This window comes from Cetorhinus maximus, chromosome 2, assembly GCF_964194155.1.
Source record: "Cetorhinus maximus chromosome 2, sCetMax3.hap1.1, whole genome shotgun sequence".
In the NCBI taxonomy this organism is placed as follows: Eukaryota; Metazoa; Chordata; class Chondrichthyes; order Lamniformes; family Cetorhinidae; genus Cetorhinus; species Cetorhinus maximus.
In genome coordinates this window covers 7,436,534-7,453,376 of record NC_135880.1, presented here as the reverse complement: position 1 = coordinate 7,453,376, position 16,843 = coordinate 7,436,534, and the positions used below count along the sequence as shown (strand labels likewise).

Genomic DNA, 16,843 nt, shown 5'->3' with positions numbered 1-16,843 from the left:
AGCAATGAGGTAATGGGCAGATAATCCGTCATTCTTGGTGATGTGGGTTGAGGCATGAATGTTGCCCGGGAATTGGGGGAGAGCCGCAGCTCTCTTCCTCAGTTGGATCTTTCACGGGATCTTTTACCTCCACTTCACAGGGCCGATGGGGCCTCGGTTTAAAGCCTCATGGGAAAGATACATCTCTGACAGTGTAGCACTCCTTCAGTCCTGCATCCGGAGTGTCAGGCTGGAATTTTATATTGTCCTGTTCCATAAAGGAAGTGGCCCTGGAAATAGCGGATGCATTGGTGGTCATCTTCCAAAATTCTATAGACTCTGGAGCAGTTCCTACAGATTGGAGGGTGGTAAATGTAACCCCACTATTTAAAAAAGGAGGGAGAGAAAAAACAAAGAATTACAGACCAGTTAGTCTAACATCAATAGTGGGGAAAATGCTAGAGTCTATTATAAAAGACATGGTAACGGGACACTTGGAAAGCATTAACGGGATTAGACAAAGTCAGCATGGGTTTATGAAAGGGAAATCATGCTTAACTAATCTACTGGAGTTTTTGAGGATGTGGCTAGTAGAATAGATAAGGGAGAACCAGTGGATGTGGTGTATTTGGATTTCAAGATGGCTTTTGATAAACTTCTACATAAGAGGCTAGTGGGAAAAATTAAAGCACATGGGATCGGGGGTAATAAACTGGCATGGATTGAGAATTAGTTGACAGACTGGAAACAGAGAGTGGGAATAAATAGGTCTTTTTCTGGGTAGCAGGTGGTAACTAGTGGTGTACCGCAGGGATCAGTGCTTGGGCCCCAGCGATTCATGATATACATAAATGATTTGGATGGGGGAACCAAATGCAATATTTCTAAGTTTGCTGACGACACAAAACTGGGCGGGGTTGTGAGTGGTGAGGAGGATGCTTGGAGGCTTCAGGATGATTTAGATAAGTTGCGTATGTGGGCAAACACACGGCAGATGTAGAATAACGTGGATAAATGTGAAGTTATATGCTTCGGTGTGAAAAACAGAAAGGCAGAGTATCATTTAAATGGTGATATATTGGGAAATGTGGATGTACAAAGGGTTCCTTCCTGTACACCAGGTGCAGCAAGCAATTAGGAAGGCAAATGGTATGTTGCCTTCATTGCAAGAAGATTTGAGTTCAGAAGTAAGGATGTCTTACTGCAGTTATACAGGGCCTTGGTGAGACCACACCTGGAGTATTGTGTGCAGTTTTGGTCTCCCTACCTAAGAAAGGATATACTTACCATAGAGGGAGTGCAGTGAAGGTTCATTAGGCTGATATTGGGGATGGCAGGACTGTCGTATGAGGAGAGATTGGTTTGACTGGACCTGTACTCACTAGAGTTTAGAATGAGAGGGGATCTGATTGAAATGTATAAAATTCTAACAGGGCTAAACAGGCTGGATGAAGGGAGAATGTTTCTCCTGGTTGGGGAGTCTAGAATCAAGAGCCACAGTCTCAGGATAGGGGGCAGGCCATTTAGGACTGAGATGAGGAAACATTTCTTCACTCAGAGGGTGGTCAACCTGTGGAATTCTCTACCACAGAAGGCTATGGAGGCCGGGTCACCGAGTATATTCAAGAAAGAAATTGATAAATTTTTCGATATTAGGGGCATCAAGGGATATGGAGAGAAAGTGGGAATATGGCGTTGAGATAGGGGATCAGCCGTGATCATATTGAATGGCGGAGCAGGCTCGAAGGGCCGAATGGCCTACTCCTGCTGCTAGTTTCTATGTTTCTATGTTTCTTTTAATCTCCAGATACTCCTTCCCACCTGTTTCTCCTGCTTTCCTCATTTTACAACAAGACTCATCACAGTCTCTCCTTCCACCTCATCCAGCACCAGCTGTGGAACCCGCACCCCCTCCGCCATCGCTTCCTCTCCCTTTCTGCTGCCTGTGAAAACCCAGTCAGTGACCTATCAGCTGGCCGCTTTCTCTCATAACCAGCTTTATAAAATCTTGTTAGTTATCTAGGGTCCTAAAGTATTACAGCAACAAGAAAGTTAAGGGAAGGAAATCTGCCGTCCTTACCTGGTCTGGCCTACGTGTGACTCCAGACCCCCAGCAATGCGGTTGGCTCTTAACTGCCCTCCATTTCGGCCTAGCAAGCCGCTCAGTTCAAGGGCGATTAGGGATGGGCAACAAATGCTGGCCTTGCCAGGAAAGAATGTTAAAAAGGTTCTGAGGGCTGTTGGCTGGGTCACGTGCGGTGTTCTTGACGTAACTGATATGTGTTCACTCCTACTCCCCGCTCAGATATCTCCATTCAATACCCAAAGTTCTACGGTTACTCCTACCTGACCTTTGAACCTCTCAAGAACTCCTACCAGAAATTTCAGATAACCATTGAGTTCAAGGTGAGTCAAACTGTGAAGAAATAAGGTGCAAGACTGCAAAAATGTAATGAAATGGGACCAGGAGTGTCTGTGTAGCGGCTGCGTTAAGCATTCTGACGCAGGGTCTGTTTGTTGTGTTGATCTTAAGTCACATCTCACACACGAGATTCTTGAGCCACTGATGAGTCATCCTGCTTATCTGTAGATACCTCATAGTGGGTATGTACTAAGGCTGCACTTTACCAATGGAGGGACACCCACATCCACCAGCAGCGAGTATCCCTGTCTTACCTCAGCCCAGTATTCAAAATCGCAGAATGGTTACAGCACAGGAGGCCATTCAGCCTTCTCGAGTCTGTGCTGGCCCTGTGAATGAGCTATTCACCCACCGCCACTCTCCAGCCATCTGCCCATAACCTGCACATCAGATAATGATCCAATTCACTCATGAAAGCCTGGAATGACCCTGCCTCCACTACACCCTCAGGCAGTGCGTTCCAAACACTAACCACTCGCTGCGTGAAAAAGTCTCCCCACATGTCACTTTTGCTTCTTTTCCCAATACTTCAGGTCTGAGCCCTCCCATTCTCAATCCTTCCACGTGTGGGAACAGTTTCTCTCTATCCACTCTGCCCAGACACCTCATGAGTTTGAACTCCTCCATCAAATCTCCTCCCAACGTTCTCTTCTCCAAGGAGAACAGTCTCAGCTTCTCTATTTTATCCTCATAACTGAAGTGAGGGCCAGTGTTCTCCCCGGCCAAGGCTGCCTGGACCAGGCATCAACCCACTGTTTTATCTCCAACATCCAGAGCTAGGTGAGCAGACATTACCTCAAACTAAATCCTGCCATTTCGTCTTTGGTCTCACCACAAACTGCGTTCTGCACTCACCACACTCCATCCCTCTCCCCGGCAACAGCCTGACCCTGAACCAAACCCTTTGCAGCCTTGGTATCATATTTGACCATGATATGAGCTTCCAACTACATATCCACATCATCACCGAGACCGCCTATTTCCACTCTGTACGTCACCTGACTGCAGCCCACCTCAGCTCATCTGCTGCTGAAACCCTCATTCACATCTTTGTTACCTCTAGACTTGACTATTCCAACCCGATCCTGGCTGGACTCCCACGTTCTGTGCTCCGTAAAGTTGGGGTGATCCGAAACCCTGCTGTCCGTGTCCTTAATTGCAGCAAGTCCCGGTCGCCCCCTCCCCACTATGCACACAGAGCTACATCGACTCCTGTCCTGGCAATGCCTCGATTTTAAAATTCTCCTCCTCGTTTTCGAATTCCCTCCATCGCCCCGCCCCTCCCTATCTCTGTCATCCCCTCCAGCCCCATGACCCTCCGGGTTCTTTGCACTCCCCTCATTCTGGCCTCTTGGCCGTCCCAGATTTTAATCGCTCCTCCGTTGGTGGCCGCGCTGTGGTGGTGTCTTTGACAAACGGACCACCGGAGGCTCAGGTACAGGTCACGATGGTTTATTCGATCAATTGCAAAGCAGCCTGAGGTAGCACTCTGCCAAATTACGAGTATACAGCTTATTTATACATCACTGATCACGTACAAGAACATTGCTCAGATCCGAATCTTTCACCCAGGCAGAGCATTCCCACCCTATCTAGGCTGGATCCTTCCCTTATCTGTTGAAGGGCACACTTAATCTACGTTGCTGTCATCCTCTGACTCCAGTCCAACTCCAAAGGCCTTCCTGTTGTTTGCAGGCTGTGCACAGTTCATCTGCTAGTCTTTAACTGTTAATGTGCTTGGTAGCACTGGCTGCCTGGAGATTGTAAGTAATTCATTCCCTTTCAATAAATTCTTACTGTATTTCTTGACTCCTGCCCTGGCATTGCCTCGATTTTAAAGTTCTCCTCCTCGTTTTCGAATCCCTCCACGACCTCGCCCCTCCCTATCTCTGTCATCCCCTCCAGCCCCACGACCCTCCGGGGTCTCTGCACTCCCCTCACTCTGGCCTCTTGACCGCCCCGGATTTTAATCGCTCCTCCGTTGGCGGCCGCGCCTTCAGTCACATTTACGGCACCTCATTAAAACCTCCCGAACTTTTGGCCGTTACCTGATTGCCCCTGTGGCTTGGCGTTAAAGTTTTGGCCTCATGTCATTCCTAGGAAGTGGCCTGAGACCATTTACTACAGTAAAGGTGCTGGATAAGTGAAAGTTGTTGTTGTTGGTGACCCGGAGGTGGGGGTCCAGCTGACAGCGGCCCACTCCATCCAAAAACAAAGGCCCAGCTGGGTCTCCAGGAAATGGTGGTGAGGTGGTAATGTCACAGGGCCAACAATCCAAAGACCAAGGCTTTTTTTTGTTCATTCATGGGATGTGGGTGTCACTGGCTGGGCCAGCATTTATTTCCCATCCCTAACTGCCCTTGTTCAGAAGGGCAGTTAAGAGTCAACCACGTTGCTGTGGGTCTGGAGTCACATGTAGGCCAGACCGGATAAGGACAGCAGATTTCCTTCCCTAAAGGGGCATTAGTGAACCAGACGGGTTCTTACAACAATCGACAAGAGGCTAATGTTCTGGGGACATGAGTTCAAATCCCACCACGGCAGATGGTGGAATTTAAATTTAATTAATAAAACCTGGAATAGAAAGCTAAAGGTGACCAGGTAAACCAACATCGATTGTTCACCGGGTTCACTAATGCCCTTTAGGGAAGGAAATCTGCCGTCCTTACCCGGTCTGGCCTAAACGTGACTCCAGACCCACAGCAATGGGGTTGACTCTTACCTGCCCTTTGAAATGGCCTAGCAAGCCGCTCAGTTTGGGGGCAATTAGGGACGGGCATCAAATGCTGGCCTTGCCAGCGAAGCCCACACCCCGTGGGAGAACAAAGAAAGGACGAGGGCAGCAGTTATGCCCTCGACTGGCCTGTCTAGAGTGGGACTCGAAGCCTCTGCTTTCCAATGCAGAGGAGCAAGCACCAACACCAGGACTGAAGCTGACACCCTTTACTGAAGCGTACACGCCTGGGAGGTCATCTCAGCTGACCTGCTGTGTCTGTCCAGCATCTTCTGTGCTGTTTTCTTAAGACCTGATACTGTTAGGAGGAGCTGGGCCGGTTCTGCTGAGAGCGGGGAAAGTGAAGAGGAGGATTAGATTGAGGCGTTCAAAATCGGGAATCGCTTTGACGGAGTAAAATAATGAGAAACTGTTTACACCTGGTAGGAGGATTGTTGACCAGAAGACGCGGATGGATGGGGAGTGACCGAAAAGCAGAGGTGGGCATGATGTGAGCTGTTGTGATCTGGAATGTGCTGCCTGAAAGGGCGGTGGAAGCAGGTTCAAAGGGAATTGGATAAACACGTGAAAAGGGGAAATTAGCCGGCCTGTGGGGAAAGGGCAGGGGAGTGGGACCAATTGTTTAGATCTTTCAAAGAGCCAGCATGGGTACAATGGGCTGAACGGCCTCCTCCTGTGCTGTATGATTGATATACTGATGGGGAATGAGTTGAGTTCCTGAGGCTGCTTCTGCCCATTTCCCCCCCGCTCTGTCGGTCGCTCTCTTTCGTTACCTCTCCTCTGATGTTTATTTATCACCTTCTCGCACCGCTGCAGGCAGATGTGGGGGACGGTTTGCTGTTGTACTGCGGAGAGACTGAGAATGGCCATGGAGACTTCCTGTCGCTCGCAATCATCCGCCGACACCTCCAGTTCAGGTCAGGCTCTTCCTTCTGAAATACAAGCCAAAAAATCCCCACAGACCCCCGGCATTTATACAGCTCCTGCCTTTACACAGTCCTCTACATTTATACAGTCCCCTACATTTATACAGTCCCCTACATTTACACAGTCCCCTACATTTACACAGTCCCCTGCATTTACACAGTCCCCTACATTTATACAGTCCCCTGCATTTACACAGTCCCCTGCATTTACACAGTCCCCTACATTTATACAGTCCCCTGCATTTACACAGTCCCCTGCATTTACACAGTCCCCTACATTTATACAGTCCCCTGCATTTACACAGTCCCCTACATTTACATAGTCCCCTACATTTACACAGTCCCCTGCATTTACACAGTCCCCTACATTTACACAGTCCCCTGCATTTACACAGTCCCCTACATTTATACAGTCCCCTACATTTACACAGTCCCCTACATTTACACAGTCCCTTACATTTATACAGTCCCCTACATTTATACAGTCCCCTGCATTTACACAGTCCCCTGTGTTTACACACTCCTGTGTGTTTACAAATCCCACGTGTTTACACAGTCCCATGTGTTTATAGAGCCCCTGTGATTACACAGTCCCCTGTGTTTACACACTTCCTTGTGTTTACACGCTTCCCTGTGTTTACACACTCCGCTGTGTTTACACGCTTCCCTGTGTTCATACAGCACCTGAAGGCTGTCTTTCACTTCCCTTGGCCCACGCTCTGGTTGACCACATGGTACTGAGGGAGTGCTGCACTGTCAGAGGCGCTGGCTTTCAGATGAGGTGTTAAACCGGGGCACCATCAGCCCTCTCAGATGGTTATAAGGTTCCAGGGCACTATGTTTAAGAAGAGCAGGGGAGCTCTCCCTGGTGTCCTGGCCAATATTTATCCCTCAATCAACATCACAAAAAAATCAGATTATCTGATCACTAGCCCATTGCTGTTTGTGGGATCTTGCTGTGTGCAGTGACTAGATGAGCTGTCCATTGAGAGTTTGAAAGGCACTATATAAATGCAACTCTATCTTTTCTTTCCTTGCAGGTTTAACTGTGGCACCGGGGCTGCTGTCCTCATCAGTGAGAGCAGGGTACAGGCAGGGCATTGGCACACAGTCTCCATTTACAGGCATGGCGTCAATGGATGGTTACGGCTGGACAATGACACCCCGGTCACAGGCAAATCCAAGGTAACCTCCCCCCCAGGAGGAGGGGGAGGGGCGTCGCTGGGGGGGAGAGGGTGAGGGGAGGGAGGGGATGGGGAGGGAGGGGATGGGAGGAGGAGGAGGAGGAGGGAGAGGTAGGAGAGGGGAGAGGGAGGAGTGGAGGAGGGAGGGAGGAGGGGGGAGGGGGTGGGGAATGGGGTGGGAACAGAGGAGAGCTGTGGGTGAGGGGGTGAGGGAGACAGGAGGGAGAGGAGAGGAAGAGTGGAGGAGATGGGGAGGGACAGAGGGCAGGAAGGGAGTGCAGAAGCATGAGAGAGAGGAGAGGGAGAAGAGTGTAACTAAGGAGGGAGGTGGAGATGGGGAAGGAAATGGAGGGATTGAGAGGGGCAGGAAGGGCGGGTGATGAGAGGGATCGGGCAGGAGGTGGGTAGGTGGAAGGCAGCAGAATGAGGTGTTTCACTCTCGGTTGACCGAGTTTTCCTGTTCCTCAGGGTCGCTACACCAAGATCACCTTCCGCTCGCCATTGTACCTTGGCGGAGCGCCCAGTGCCTATTGGCTGGCCAAGGTGGCAAGGACCAATCGGGGATTCCGAGGGTGCGTGCAGTCTCTGGTCATTAACGGCAGACAGGTCAACATGAGAGCCTGGCCGGTAGGCCGAGCAGTCAGTGGGGCTGATGTAGGTACGTGTACCGAGCTGTGATTACCCTGTGGGGGCGCGATCCCTTCATCTCTCAGTCTGAGTCCAGCCGGCTTAACCAGTCTCACAGACCATCGCCTGCCCCCCACAGGGAGGTTCTGGGAAAGCCAATGCCCCCAGGTCACACCCCATCCCAAACGCAGGAAGAGGATTCAACTCCTCGAGACGGTGCCACCCGATTGGCCTGGCTCTAATTTTAAGTTTCTGCCCCCTTTTTTCTGGCCAACCCCCCCGCCACCAGAGGAAATCGTTTCTCTCTATCTACACTATTGAATCTTTTAATCGACTTAAACGCCTCAATTTCCTCAGCCCTTGGACTTGGAAATATATCTTCGTTCCTTCACTGTCGCTGGGTCAAAATCCTGGAACTCCCTCCCTAACAGCACGGTGGGTGTACCTACACCACATGGACTGCAGCGGCTCAAGAAGGCAGCTCACCACCACCTTCTCAAGGGCAATAAATGCTGGCCCAGCCAGCGACACCCACATCCCGTGAATGAATAAATTTGAAAGAACTCTTCAAATCTGCAACTTTACGTACAAAAGAACATAAGGATCATGTGAAATAGGAGCAGCAGGAGGCCATTCAGCCCCTCGGGCCTACTCCACCAGTCAATAAGATCATGCCTGACTGGGTTGTGGTCTCAACTCCACTTTCCTGTCCCTCCCCCATAACCCTAGACTCCCTCCTCGATCAAATTTCTGTCTAACTCAGCCTTGAGTATGTTCGATGATCGCACCTCCGCTGCTCGCTGGGTGGGAGAATTCCAAAGACTAACGACCCTTTGGGAGGAGGAATTCCTCCCCGTCTCTGTCTCAAACGGGAGACCCCTTATTTTGAAACTGTGTCCCCTAGTTCTAGATTCCCCCACGAGGGGAAACACCCTCTCAACACCCACCCCGTCAAGAACCTTATCTGTTCCAATAAGATCGCCTCTCATTCAAATGAGTATAGGCCCAACCTGCTCAACCTTTCCTCATAAGGTAATCCCTTCATCCCAGGAATCAGCCTGATGAACCTTCTCTGAACTGCTTCCAATGCAAGTATATCCTTTCTTAATTAAGGAGACCAAAACTGTACACAGTGCTCTAGATGTGGTCTCACCAATGCCCTGCACAGTTGTAGCAAGACTTCCCTACTTTTATACTCCATCCCCCTTGCAATAATTCTATTTGCCTTCCTAATTACTTACTGTACCTGCATACTAACCTATTGTGACTCATGTACAAGGACACCCAGATCCCTCCACACCGCAGCATTCTGCAGTCTCTCTCCATTTAAATGATATTCTGCTTTTTTATTCTTCCCACAACCACATTATACTCCACCTGCCAAACTTTTGCCCACTCACTTTGTTGTAAATTAAACATCTCTGTTTTAAAGCAAGTGCAGGGGGCGACTCCAAGACTTACGATGAAGGGGTCCCGCTCACCCCACAGGCGATCGCACACAGACATATCTCATAATTGCCCCTTGGGCAGATGCTATGGATCCTCAGGGGAGCCGGGGGTTGGGGGGGGAGGGATTTGATTGTGGATTTGCCCCTGTGAGAAATAGATCTTGTTTAACAAGGTACAGCCTCATGGACCAACTGAGGCTGAGTGGGTAGCCCTCCTGCTTCTGAGTCAGAAGATCAAGAGTTCAAGACTCACTCCGTAGACTTGAGCACAAAAATCCAGGCTGACATCCCAGTACATTACTGAGGGAGTGCTACACTGTCGGAGGGTCAGTACTGAGGGAGCGCTGCACTGTCGGAGGGTCAGTACTGAGGGAGTGCTGCACTGTCAAAGGATCAGTACTGAGGGAGTGCTGCACTGTCAGAGGGTCAGTATTGAGGGAGTGCAGCACTGTCGGAGGGTCAGTACTGAGGGAGTGCTACACTGTCGGAGGGTCAGTACTGAGGGAGTGCTGCACTGTCGGAGGGTCAGTACTGAGGGAGTGCTGCACACTCAGAAGGTCAGTACTGAGGGAGTGCTGCACTGTCGGAGGGTCAGTACTGAGGGAGTGCTGCACTGTCAGAGGGTCAGTACTGAGGGAGTGCTGCACTGTCGGAGGGTCAGTACTGAGGGAGTGCTGCACACTCAGAAGGTCAGTACTGAGGGAGTGCTGCACTGTCGGAGGGTCAGTACTGAGGGAGTGCTGCACTGTCAGAGGGTCAGTACTGAGGGAGTGCTGCACTGTCAGAGGGTCGGTACTGAGGGAGTGCTGCACTGTCGGAGGGTCAGTACTGAGGGAGTGCTGCACTGTTGGAGGGTCAGTACTGAGGGAGTGCTGCACTGTCAGAGGGTCAGTACTGAGGGAGTGCTGCACTGTCAGAGGGTCGGTACTGAGGGAGTGCTGCACTGTCGGAGGGTCAGTACTGAGGGAGTGCTGCACTGTCAGAGGGTCAGTACTGAGGGAGTGCTGCACTGTTGGAGGGTCAGTACTGAGGGAGTGCTGCACTGTCGGAGGGTCAGTACTGAGGGAGTGCTGCACTGTCGGAGGGTCAGTACTGAGGGAGTGCTGCACTGTCGGAGGGTCAGTACTGAGGGAGTGCTGCACTGTCGGAGGGTCAGTATCGAGGGAGTGCTGCACTGTCAGAGGGTCAGTACTGAGGGAGTGCCGCACTGTCAGAGGGTCAGTACTGAGGGAGTGCCGCACTGTCGGAGGGTCAGTACTGAGGGAGTGCTGCACTGTTGGAGGGTCAGTATTGAGGGAGTGCCGCACTGTCGGAGGGTGAGTACTGAGGGAGTGCTGCGCTGTCGGAGGGTCAGTACTGAGGGAGTGCTGCACTGTTGGAGGGTCAGTATTGAGGGAGTGCCGCACTGTCGGAGGGTCAGTACTGAGGGAGTGCTGCGCTGTTGGAGGGTCAGTACTGAGGGAGTGCTGCACTGTCGAAGGGTCAGTACTGAGGGAGTGCTGCACTGTCAGAGGGTCAGTACTGAGGGAGTGCTGCACTGTCGGAGGGTCAGTACTGAGGGTGTGCTGCACTGTCGGAGGGTCAGTACTGAGGGAGTGCAGCATTGTCGGATGGTCAGTATTGAGGGAGTGCTGCACTGTTGGAGGGTCAGTACTGAGGGAGTGCCGCACTGTCGAAGGGTCAGTACTAAGGGAGTGCTGCACTGTCAGAGGGCCATTACTAAGGGAGTGCAGCACTGTCGGAGGGTCAGTATTGAGGGAGTGCCGCACTGTCGGAGGGTCAGTATTGAGGGAGTGCTGACCTGTTGGAGGTACTGATTTTTAAGTGAAACATTAAACCAAAGTGAATAACTTCACATTTCCCTACATTATAATCCATCTGCCATCTCATTGCCCACTCACTGAACCTGTTTATATCTCTTTGCAGCCACAGTTTATCTTTCCACCCAGCTTTGTATCATCAGCAAACTTAGATAACATAACTCTCTGTCTCTTCATCTTCATAGATTGTAAATAGCTGAGTCCCCAGCACTGACCCTTGCGGCACTCCACTATTCACTGCCTATCAACGTGAAAAAGCCCCGTTAATGCCCACTCTCTGTTTTCTATTCGTTAACCAATCCTCTATCCATGCTAATTTATTACCCCCAAATTCCTGAGCTCTTATCTTGCCCTTTAACCTTTTGTGTGGTACCTTATCGAATGCCTTTCTCGCTGGTCGCTCTGATCGGCATAAAAATATCTGAAATAGGAGTGACAAATAGGCCAAGAATCATCCAAATGTGTAAGAGTCTGTTTGCTTTTTGATTGGTGGGGGAAGGCAGTGTGCCGATGGGTGTATCAGGTGACCTGCGGTGGGGGTGTTGGGGTGTTGGAGTTGGGAGGTCATGTGATTAAATCCCCAGGAATGAGTCTGGCCCAGTTGGCAACCCCACTTTCAGGGCTTTGATCCTTACTCCACGGGTTCTCAGATGAACCGTTGTTCCTGGCTTTTCCAGAAGCTTCTGTGCCTCCACCGCCCTCACCCTTGCACCATCTGAGCCCTCATGTCGTCACGGCCTCCTAACTGTTTACGTGCAGAGTTACTCAGAACTTGCTCTTGTGGTAACTGCCCTGAAGTAGCCGCCTCTCACTCCGACACATTGACCTTTGACATTCTTATCCCTTCTCTCCTCCTCCCCTCTCCCTAATTCCCCAAATTTGGGGTTTGTTTTTTAGGAGAGTGCAGTATCGGATTGTGCAGCAAGGTCTCCTGTGTCAATGGTGGAGCCTGTGTCCCCCACAAAGCTGATTCCTACCTGTGCCTGTGTCCCAGGGGGTTCCGGGGCGTACACTGTGAGGAAGGTAAGTGTTCTCCATCCACTATCTCTCTCCACAGCTAACGTCATTGTTGGCATTGTTCAGTGTGTGTGTTTGTGTGTGTGTCTTTGTGAGTGTTTGAGTGTGTGCGCCTGTACATTTGTGCCTGTGCGTGTGTGTGTGAGTGACTGCGAGAGAGTGTGTGAGAGAGAATGCGAGTGTGAATGAGTCTGTGGGTGAGTGTGTGGGTCAGTGTGTGTCACTGAGTGAATGTGAGAGGGTGTGAGAGTGATTGTGAGTGAGTGTGTGTGTAAATGTGTGTATGTGAGTGTGAGGATGTTTGTGTGTGTGTGTGTGTGGAGGTGTGTGTGTGAGGATGCTTGTGTGTGTGTGAAGGTGTGTGTGTGTGGTGTGTGTGAAGGTGTGTGTGTGAATGAGTGTGAGTGTGTGAGTGTGTGTGTGGTGTGTGTGAAGGTGTGTGTGTGAATGAGTGTGAGTGTGTGAGTGTGTGTGTGGTGTGTGTGAAGGTGTGTGTGTGAATGAGTGTGTGTGTGTGTGTGAGGATGCTTGTGTGTGTGTGAAGGTGTGTGTGTGTGACGTGTGTGTGAATGAGTGTGAGTGTGTGAGTGTGTGTGTGGTGTGTGTGAAGGTGTGTGTGTGAATGAGTGTGAGTGTGTGAGTGTGTGTGTGAAGGTGTGTGTGTGAATGAGTGTGTGTGTGAATGAGTGTGTGTGTGAATGAGTGTGAGTGTGTGAGTGTGTGTGTGGTGTGTGTGAAGGTGTGTGTGTGAATGAGTGTGAGTGTGTGTGTGAAGGTATGAATGTGAGCGTGTGTGTGAGTGTGTGCATGCCTGTGTGGACAGGATGTAATGTAGGTGACAAGGGTCTCACCTACAGGCTGGAGAGCCGGCGACAGCCCCTCATTGCCTCTTTTCGGGAAGTCCCACCATATTAACTGCCGATCAGGCATTTAACTGGGCAGCAGTGGGCCTTTCCTGGGATAATGGACCCCACAGGTGGAGACCCTGCCAGTCGGGAGTGGGGAGGCAGTGGCTGCTGTCGGCCGTACACCCGCCCTAGACCCTGGGTCACCCAGGGACCCAGGCCACAGGTGAGTGATGTCAGGGTGGGTGGGGGAGGGGGGGTCTGCAGCATGGACAGGAGGGGGGGTGGCTCTCAACGCCCATTCCCAATGCCAGCGTTCCTCAATCAGGCACTGAGGGCCTTTGAATGAGGGACTCCTCTCCCCTCAGAAGCCCATAGTCAGCGGCAATAAGGGTTTGCTGTTGGGCTTCCAGCATGGTGATTCCCTGCCTACCTCTGGGTTAGTGCCAGAGTTGGGGTGGTGAGGCCCTTCAAAGGGCAGTTAGGCAGCCTCAGTTGGTGGTGTGGTGGGAAAGCTGCCAATGAGCCTCACCCCCCCAACGGACAGAGGCCGAAACACGGCAGGTCCCCACCTCCCACCCTCCGGCCCGATTAAACGCCAAACCCCGCACCCCCGTCCCCAATAACAAACATGTTAAGGAAGAGGGCATTAAATTTTGGCCAGTTTCTCCCTCCCCACTCTATCAAAACCCTTCATGGTTTTGAACACATATATTAAACTTTGGTCTCTGCTCTAAGGACTGCGACCCCAGCTTCTCCAGTCTCCCCACACAACCGCAAGGTGAGAAAAAACTTTTTCACAAAATGGGATGCACTGGCCTGGAAGTGTGGTGGAAACAGGTTCGATTGAGGCATTCGAGGGGGCATTGAATGATTATCTAAACGGAAACAATGTGCAGGGTTATGGGGAAAAGGCAGGAGATTGGAACTAAGCTGAAATGCTCAGAGAGCCAGTGCAGACATGATGGGCTGAATGGCCTCCTTCTACGCGGTAACAATTCTGTGATGCTGTGAATTCACTCATCCCTGATACCATTCTCGTGAATCTCCTCTGCACCGTTTGTCCTGGAGGTGAAGCTTCTGGAATTAGTTAAGCAGCAATTAAGAGGGGGGGGGCCTTTAAGATCTTTTGGCTAGAGATATCTATGGCCTCCCTCATCTGTGCCTATCTCTGAGAAAGTACCGTGTGTAATTCCTGCAAACTGAAGACAAACTATCTGCTGCCCCTCAGCAGACAAAGTCAGTTTCACCATCTTGGGCACATTTATGTAGCGTATTGAAAATTGCAATTGTGCATTTTGTTCACTTGAAGCTACCATACACACATGTACCAGCAGAGGGAGTCTGCTACAAAGAGGTGATAAAGGATCCAGGTTTTTCAGCTCGTGCAGTTCTAATTCTAAATGTCTCTGGCTGAATATATGACTGTTTCTGTTCTAAAAACGTCACAGTTTATAACCCAACCCCATGCTCTTTTTTTGTTGTTTCCAATGGCTCCTTCTGTCTAGAGTTCACGCTGGTTGTCCCGCAGTTCAATGCTTCGTTGATGTCCTATGCTGGCCTGCCCTGGCCCATGGAACCCCAGTATTATCTCTCCTTCATGGAGTTCCAGATTACCTTCCGTCCTGAGTCTAGCAGTGGGGTCGTCCTCTACAGCTACGACACATCCAGCAAGGATTTCATCTCCCTCAACCTGGTGGACAGGCATGTGGAGTTCCGATTCGACTGTGGCTCAGGGACCGCTACCATCAGGTCAGAGTTCCACTTTAAAACATACACCGGGCTACCCACAACCCACCCCCCCACCCCCCCACCACCCACCCAACCAACCCCCCTTCCCCACCACCGCCCCCTGTTCCCTACCCAAGGTGTTAATCAGATGGTTACTGTCAAGCTATGACTCAATGTTTGAGCATCTCTGCCTGAGTCAGAAGGCTTTTTAAATTTATTTGTTCACGGGATGTGGGCGTCGCTGGCTGGGCCCAGCATTTATTGCCCATCCCTAGTTGCCCCTTGAGAAGGCGGTGGTGAGCTGCCTTCTTGAACTGCTGCAGTCCGTGTGGTGTAGGTACACCCACAGTGCTGTTAGGGAGGGAAGGCCGAGGGTTCGAATCCCAGCGCCAGTGACCTGAATGGGTGGTCCAGGCTGACCCTCCCAGCGCCGCGCTGAGGGAGCACTGCACTGTCAGAGGTGCCGTCTTTTGAATGAGTTGCTCAGCCAAGGCACCATCTGCCCTCTTGGGTGGATGTAAAAGATTTCAAAGCACTGATTCAGAGGAGAGCAGGGGAGTTCTCCCAGTGTCCTGGTCAATATTTACCCCTGAACCAACATCACAAAAAAAAAACAGTTCATCTGGTCGTTATTATGTTGCTGTTTGTGGGATCTTGCTATGTGCAAATTGGCTGCTGTGTTTCCCACATGACAGCAGTGACTACACTGCCAAAGTACTTCATTGGCTGTAAAGCATTTTGGGACATGCTGAGTCGCTACTTAAATGTAAGCCTCTTGCTTTGCTTTTTTAAGGTTGTCTACCCTGCCCACCCCTTGTAAGGAAAGGGTTAGTCAGATAATCAGATAGCCCCCAAAGTTTGCTAATGTCATCCAGCTACTGATTCCTCTTGGGAACGGGTGGAGTCCATTCAGCCCCCTTAAGCCTGTTGCACCATAATCAGCTGCCCGAGAGAGTGATGGAGGCAGATTCGATCCTGGCTCTCAGGATTATGTGGAGAAAAGGATTGCAGGGCTACGTGGAGATGACAGGGGAGCTGGGAGGCTCACAGACAGCTGGCACAGACACAATGGGCCGAATGGCCTCCTGCTGTCACCATTCTATAATTCTATTAAAATTCACCCTGCCTGGAGTTGCTGTTGGTAGTGCAGTCTAGGATGGGTTGTTACATAGGCGAGGGAAGGAAGAACGGGGTGTTAAAAGGTGGTTACAGACAGAAAATACTGGGAATACTCAACAGGTCAGGCAGCATCTGCAGGGAGAGGTAGAGAGTTAACATTTCAGGTTGACAGGTCCAGGTGGGTGTTGGAACAGAGACTGAGGACCAACCTGCCATAGAGTCATATAGTCATTAGGAAACAGAAGGAGGCCATTCAGCCCACTGAGTCCATGCTGGCTCTCTGTAGGGCAATCCAGTCAGTCCCATTGCCCCGCTCTATCCCGGTAGCTCTGCAAGTTTATTTCTCTCAATTGCCCCCGTCCAGTTTCCTTTTGAAATCATTCATCGTCTCTGCTTCCGCCGCCTTCATGAGCAGCAAGTCCCAGGTCATCACCACTCGCTGTGTAAAACGTTCCTCCTCACATCCCCCTGTACCTCTTGCCCAAAACCTTAAATCTGTGTGCCCCCCAACCCTTGTACAATCAGCCAATGGGAACAGTTTTTCTTTGTCCACCTCACCTAAACCTGTCATAATCTGGTACACCGCTATCAAACCTCCCCTCAATCCCCTTTGCTTCAAGGAGAACAAACTGAGATTCTCCAACCTAACCTAACAGTGCTATCAAGCGGCACTTGCTTAGCAATAACCTGCTCACTGATGCCCAGTTTGGGTTCCGCCAGGGTCACTCAGCTCCTGACCTCATTACAGCCTTGGTTCAAACATGGATAAAAGAGCTGAACTCCCGACGTGAGGTGAGAGTGAGTGCCCTTGATATCAAGGCTGCATTTGACTGAGTGTGGCATCAAGGAGCCCCAGCAAAACTGGAGTCAATGGGAATCGGGGGAAAGCTCTCCACTAGTTGGAGTCATACCTAGCACAAAAGAAGGTGTTGTAGTTGTTGGAGGTCAGTCATCTCAGCTCCAGGACATCACTGCAGGAGTTCCTCAGGAT

At 50.7% G+C, this 16,843-nt stretch overlaps 1 protein-coding gene across 1 annotated transcript in view; it reads left to right on the top strand.

Annotated features, from left to right (window-relative positions):
• The window catches only part of egflam (EGF-like, fibronectin type III and laminin G domains), a 170,050-nt gene that overhangs the window by 104,694 nt on the left and 48,513 nt on the right, over positions 1-16,843 (top strand). The window contains exons 11-16 of the mRNA XM_078560625.1: positions 2,285-2,385; positions 5,952-6,052; positions 7,102-7,246; positions 7,714-7,903; positions 12,038-12,163; positions 14,511-14,754. Coding sequence (XP_078416751.1) covers positions 2,285-2,385; positions 5,952-6,052; positions 7,102-7,246; positions 7,714-7,903; positions 12,038-12,163; positions 14,511-14,754 — 907 coding nt within the window. The remainder of the gene's footprint in view (positions 1-2,284; positions 2,386-5,951; positions 6,053-7,101; positions 7,247-7,713; positions 7,904-12,037; positions 12,164-14,510; positions 14,755-16,843) is intronic.